Consider the following 6,721-nt stretch of genomic DNA (forward strand, 5'->3'; position numbering starts at 1 on the left):
ACCAAGTGTACATAATGTTACTAAAGCATCTACCTGCCCAAATGAAAGCAGATATTTACCAAAAAGTTAAATATCTGATGCATTTACAACCTTTAAAGGCTAAGCACCACTTAATGGACCTCCATGAATATTTCACGTGATTTTAGTTACTGACATATATGAGTATGAATTAAAATGAAAATTGCATGCTTAATTCGCTTTAAAACTGACAATTTTATTAAATAAATAAAACCCGAGCTCGCTACGGAAATTCTTGAACGCAGCCGTGTGACGTCACTGGTGGACAACAGCCGAACGCCGCGGTAAAACACCGTTATGACTGACTGTTATGACAGTATCTAGCTAAATAACAAACATTATTCATGACAACAACCTAGCAATAAGCTAAACTCATATTTAGAGGTACCTTTAGTCTTGTAAATGTGATCGAAGTCGAACTCGAATTCTATAAACCTCCGTAATGCAGCTACGTAGCCGAGTATAATCTGAGCCACCGAGTTTAGCGAGTCAAGCTAACGTTAACTAACACCAACTAAAACAGGCGAAGTGAGTGTCCTTACCCTGTTTACCTCCATGTTACAGAGGCTCTTGAACACCTTTCGTTGGTGTCCTTACATGCCCATATTGTTGGAAAAGCACCAGTGAAATGAGCACTACAGATAACGGAGTGAGCGGATGGTCCTTTCCAAAGTGCCCGTTTAAAGTTGACAAATTTAGTCCATTTTCTGCATATTTTGGAATCTTTGGGCCATTTGTGCACAGATGTCCCACTGTACATTGAATTATTGCAGCCAAAACCAATACACATTTTCGTCATTTTGCATTAAATTAACTCTCTCTCACACAAGCAATAAAAAGTTAAGAAAAAACATAATAATAAAAAATTTTATTGTACAAGTAAAACATCTTATAAATAAATGGAAATCACAATATATGAAAACATTTTCTTATATTACCTAATAATAATATATTAATAATTAATATCCTACAAAGAGCTGCACGGAATTGCAACAGTTAGTTTTGCTGCATTTCACTGGGGTTGTGGGTTCGAGCCCCACTCCAGGTGACTGTCTTTGAGGTGTGTTTTCCCCCTGTCCGAGTTGGTTTGCTTCGGTTTTCTCCGATATCCGATAGTCCAAAAACACATGTTGGTATGTGGATTGGCTAATATATATATATATTTTTTTTTTTTTTTCTTTTTTGCTAAATTTGCTAAAACTTACATGGACAATTAAAAAATAATTTGAAATAAATATCTTAAGGCAGCCGTGAGGTTGGTCACTTATGACAAAATGCACAATCAAGCAGTTCAATCTGGAGTAGATTATTCTTATACTTTATATTCAAACATACATCAAAGCCCTTCCCAACATTAACAACACAACACAACAACAGAAGCCCCCAAACAATATAAGGCATATAAGGTGCATGCAATAATACTCCCCTGAGAGATGTTGTTTGCTACAAGATGAATTTCAGATAAATATTTATAAAATTCAGGTTCAGTTATTTATGGCAACATGGGTTTCCTCTGGCTGCTACAGTTTCCTCCCTCAGTCCAAAAACACATGTTGGAGGGTGGGTTATTCAAGTGTTCATAAGTGTAAGAGAATTTGTGGTGCCCTATTATGGACTGATGCCCCTTCCAGTTGTGTCCCTGCCTTGGGCCCTGTGATTCAGGCTTGGCTTCAGACCCACCACATCCCTGAACTGGATAAGCAGTTACAGACAATGAATGATATTTATGGCAGCTTATAAACTTCTGTCCATGCTTATAAACATGCCTGAAATTTCTCACAAAAAATACTATTAGCTGACTGGTAACCGCAATTAAGGCTCAAATGAATAAACTAAAGGAAAAAAGGCTAAAATCCTCCTGGCTCAGTGGACCTCCTCATCAGCATCATCATCTGTGCTAAAGACTTTACCCTGAGAAGAAACCAACAAAGTATTTCAGTTTAGTCTGTCCTTATCAAATATAAAGCATATAAAGAAATAAATAAATAAAGCAAAGCTCTTGTCCCTAAAAGCAAAATACAATGTTTGTATTTATGTATTATTTATAGTAAAGCATAATCAAATATTAACCCAACATTGTAGTTCAGTAATTATATGCTATGATTGGTAACTGTATAGCACCTTAGTTTTTTGGAATACCTTATAATAATATATATTTCCTCCAAAAAAAATTGTTTGAAATATGGATTTGCTAATCAGATTTTACAATCAGAATAAAAACATTTAAACTCTAGCACTGACCATTTAAAACCTGACTAGATTTATTACAAGTTAAATTTACTCACATAGCCGCCTTGTTCATTGATCCAGGTGGTATAATATTCCTGCAGGTATTTGGCCCCGAAGCCTAGCACTCGGTTCATTGGGTGGCGGTCCATGATTTTCAGACGGTGAGTTATTTCACAAACCAGAGCAATCTGGACTTCTTTTGGGTCTTTTACTTGTGGAACTTCCTCTGGGCTCAGACACCGAAAATAGCCTTTAGTCAGCTTCTTAAAGAAACTGTATGACAGAACTTGCTGGAGTTCTTCCATAAGTTTGTGGTCTTTCTTAATCTATAGACAGACAAAGTAGTGGACAATGAATGAGAAAGAAAGTTTATTGTAAAAAGGGCACAGACACCTACTACATCCATTTTCACTAAAATGGAGTCTTTGACACTGTCGAAGAGTCAGAGTTGCTTTATCAGACAAGAGTGACTCACCCAGATAGGAAAGGGTGGAGCAGTAATTAAGAGTGTGCTACATTACAAAATATATGTTAGTGGTGGCTACTACTAGTAGTAGTACTACTACTACTGCCACTAAATGTAAAAACACATAGGCTACACTACCTTTTCCAAGTTTGGAATCACCTGTCATATTATTAATTATTCCATAATTCTTAAGTGTAGACTGACAGCTAGATAAAGGTTGATAATAAAACAAATACATAATATTTAAATAATAGTAATAATAGTTCAGTATGCCATTCTATATTATGGATCTGATACACATCATTATGGAATTATCTTGTGGACATTATATAATCAATTTGAAATATTTTGGATCAGATTAGCAATTTATTCATGACATTTCCATGGGACTAGGTGCACGTTTATTACATAAGTCTCAAGTCCTTCATCATACACATGTACAGAGAAGATATTACAATCACAATGCACCAAACTAATGCTGAGCACTGTTCTCTACTCCAATCCCACCGGATGCATGTTAGGTATAAATGTAACCTTTCAGAGTATGACCACACAGCTCACTTTGAGCCGATTTTAGACTGACATTCGATTCAATCAATAAATAATTACTCTTATAATATCCAGCATAAAGATACAGCACACCTAACTTACTTTTTTGTCGAGTTCATCTCCTTGCTCTCTAAGCAGTTCTACTATTCTATCAACAACATCTGCAAAACACAAGGTTACACTTAAATTTTATATCAGTTATTCAACCACATATGTTACTATGTAGACTATTCACACAAAGCACAGAAGGGAAGTCAGGTTTCAGTTTTATTACAGGAATAATAAACTGTCAATGTGATCAACCAAAGAGCAGATACATACCAGGGGCATCACATTCTAGGTCTGTGGGTAGGAAATGCACAGAATCTGTGATCTTAGTCACTTTGTTGACTATGTCCTCCACATCCTTTTCTGAGCCTGCTGAAATAAACAGCAATAAATCATTGTAAATTTGACCCAGCATGGTGTTTATCCGTTTCATAAAATTATAAACATGAAGACCCAAAAACAACACAAAACTGCTGACTAAAGACCAACATAAAGCCTTATTGCACAGTATCAGCTAAAAAACTAGGGTTCAAAATCTTAAAATGGAATAATGATGTTGTGCCAATTTGACTGTACAGCTAGTAATGACAAAGATGTGCTGTTGGTGAATGAGACTATTAATCCATTGTAAATATATAGATAATTTTTTGGATAACTAATTTTAAGGGCAAATACAAGACACAATGCTGATGAGTCAAAATATATCTGACTCACTAAAAAAATAAAAACAGCCATGCCCACAGTAAATCATTATATGGAAATGAATATTCTACAAAATCACAGAAGGAATTTACGTAAAATATTTTTACTGTAATACACATATTAAACTCACTTGCATCTGAGTTTGGCTTGAGTCTGTTCTCTTCAGTCAGGTCAGCATTATCGCCCGTGGCTGGTAAAATACAACTTAGAAGTTTTATACGTTTAAAAATTTTCCGTTTTTTCTTCGAAGACACAGGCGAAGTTTTTATTGCCCCGTTGCTTTGTGGGGGCTCCGTGTGTGTAGGAACTCTCCTCTTTGTGTATGACGTAAGGAATCTGTATTCGAAACTGTCTTCAAGATCCATCTGAGACTGTCCGTTTCTTTCAGTTCTGGTCACAAAAAGAAGAAACATAACTGTATATATACATATGTTATTCACAAAAAAGGGAAGAAAATATGAATCGTTGTCATTTTTATATGTGAGTGAGTTATAAGTAACTAAATAAAACTTTGGAATGAGATTTGCGATTTTCACGTCACTATTAACGGCATGGGAAACCAAGAAGCCGACTATTTCTTTCTGTCACATTGAACGTTTGCAAAACTCGATTACTGATTGAAACCTAAGAAATTAAAACTACTGTAAGGGAGGAAAACTGTTCCAAAGAAGGAATGACATCAGTCAGAGGTAACTTTGTTTACATGTGAACATAAATCAAATGAAAAGAATCAATAGGTAGTACGCCAGAAACTTTCATTTTGCGTTTGTCATGGACTTGGTGTCTAGCCCGGGCATGTCCCCGCGTTGTTTCTGAACCGTCTCCTAGCTCCAGTTTGACACAGAAAGTTACAGTCCGACAGATAAAATAACAGTACTATTAATACCAAAAATTATAAAATTATACATCTTAATGAAATGCTCCCACAGTGTACGGTAGATACGTCAGCGGCTTTTGACTTTGGGATTCAGTCAAATACTTCACGGTTAAAATAGTTCGGTTTTGAAATGTTTAGCTACATGAATAAAACGCAACTCTTGCCTTTAATGCAAGTCACAGAGACGTGGTCAATTAATAGTTAGTTCATTTGAAACCAGTGTAGTTAAGTCAATTTAAAGCAACGTTGGGTCGTTAGGTATAGGTCTAAAGTGATAGTTCTAAAAGACTTACATTTGTTGTGGCGTTTTCTCGTCTGTCTCCATTTCTCCAGCGAACAAGTTCTCAACTCCAGAGTGAATTCCCTTTTTCATATGAGCGTTTCGGTTCCGGATATAAACCTTTTAAAAAACATATGGTAATAATGACGTAGCGGGGGGAGGAACGTGAGACATTTTCTTCGTGCCTCCCCCGAGGTGTCCGCCCCCTTATTTCCACTTCTGAAGTTGTAGAAGCGGTATATTTAAGTAGTTCATACATGTTTTAAAGAACTATTTAAAAGTCTTAGATCTCAGTTCATCGTTTTATTTTATGTTGATGCAACAAAACAGTGTACGATTTATTTAAAGCTTGAATGCATCATTTCAGTGCATTTGTGTATATTGAAGCAAGTAAACTGTATTTGTTTATTACAGTTTCACACCTGCCATATAAAAAACGGGTCCAAACTCATCCTGGTCGTCTGTGACTTGTTGTGTGGAGGTGTTTATCTAACTAACTGGATAGCAGGAAAGGTTTCTACGAGGCCATTACATATACACTGTATATAATATACTATATACTGTGATATAATTCTCCTCCATAATTGGCTTTTTAAAATTATGTTCCTGCTCAAAAAATTACATTAGTGATTCAAGTAATCTACTTTTTAATTTATTTATTTATATTTGGTCATTACATTTCAATATTGTTCAGTGTTCTCACACTGATACACCTTACAAAATGGACTCATTTTTATACAATTTATTTTCACAGCTAAACTTAGCCTGGTCAAGAATAATTAATTACATAAGTCTTCAAGCATCAGGTTAGCCTTGAAGGGCCAAAGTAAAAGGTATGAGGGCTATACATATAAAGTATAGTAGTATAAAGTAGTTTAAAGCCCTGTGATGATTGCTTTATATCTAGTCTATCTATATCAATTAATACCCTGTATTTTCATTCAAATATAAAAATCTTTTATATTTCTAATATAAACAGTATTACGTAGGACTGATTTATTGTTTTCATATCAGAATCATGGTTCAAATGTGTACAGTTTTCAAAACACAAGAGCTGCAATTTTAATTCTAACCTAGGCTAAATTATGAAGAAAAGTTTTAGATGGGGACGTTCAGCTTTATTATAAATAAGTTAGGCATATTAGAGGCAACCAAACACTGAGTTGTGTACATACATCAACTAAATGACAATATGGTTCTAAATTAAAACCAGAGTGTTTTTTAAAAATACATAAAATAAAAAATAAATAAATAATAAAATAAAGACATGGAATTTTATTTCAGAAAATAATTGCAGCAAATCTACCCCCCCCCCCCAATTCAGATTCAGTCCATCTCATAATCAAAATGCTGAATTTTGTTTAGGTGATAAAAATAATTTTTTCAGCCATATAGCATTTTAAAAACGTTTTCAGAAATATATATTTGGACCCCAGACAGAATATCAGAACATCAGAGAAGGAGAATAGCTCACAAGAAATTAAAAACCTCATGACAGATGCTTAAGCTTTTTTTTTTTTTTTTTTTTTTTTTTGACATAATATTGTCAAGA

General features: G+C 34.7%; 1 protein-coding gene across 2 annotated transcripts; it reads right to left on the bottom strand.

The window, feature by feature from the left end:
• Window positions 1-903: 903 nt before the first annotated feature.
• Window positions 904-5,301, bottom strand: LOC136695484 (uncharacterized). Of its 2 annotated transcripts, none has more exons than XM_066669598.1 (6): window positions 5,183-5,301; window positions 4,143-4,402; window positions 3,584-3,679; window positions 3,365-3,423; window positions 2,304-2,573; window positions 904-1,929 (listed from the first exon to the last, which is right to left on the bottom strand). In XM_066669598.1, the coding sequence occupies exons 1-6, from the start codon at window positions 5,260-5,262 to the stop codon at window positions 1,882-1,884; spliced, it is 813 nt and encodes a 270-aa protein (XP_066525695.1). In that variant the 5' UTR covers window positions 5,263-5,301; the 3' UTR covers window positions 904-1,881. The 2 variants fall into 2 exon arrangements, with proteins under 2 accessions (XP_066525695.1, XP_066525694.1); XM_066669597.1 differs by having other exon boundaries at window positions 3,584-3,682.
• Window positions 5,302-6,721: the final 1,420 nt, after the last annotated feature.

The sequence above is a fragment of the Hoplias malabaricus genome, chromosome 4 (genome assembly GCF_029633855.1).
Source record: "Hoplias malabaricus isolate fHopMal1 chromosome 4, fHopMal1.hap1, whole genome shotgun sequence".
NCBI lineage: Eukaryota > Metazoa > Chordata > Actinopteri > Characiformes > Erythrinidae > Hoplias > Hoplias malabaricus.

What these genes read in the sequence shown, in the direction of transcription:
- LOC136695484 (XM_066669597.1), bottom strand. Translation starts at nt 5,262, where the DNA reads ATGAAAAAGGGAATTCACTCTGGAGTTGAGAACTTGTTCGCTGGAGAA. An exon ending in GAGAAAACGCCACAACAAAT is followed by an intron (nt 4,403 to 5,182) that starts GTAAGTCTTTTA and finishes TTTTGTGACCAG; the next exon opens with AACTGAAAGAAACGGACAGT. An exon ending in CCTAGAATGTGATGCCCCTG is followed by an intron (nt 3,424 to 3,583) that starts GTATGTATCTGC and finishes TGTGTTTTGCAG; the next exon opens with ATGTTGTTGATAGAATAGTA.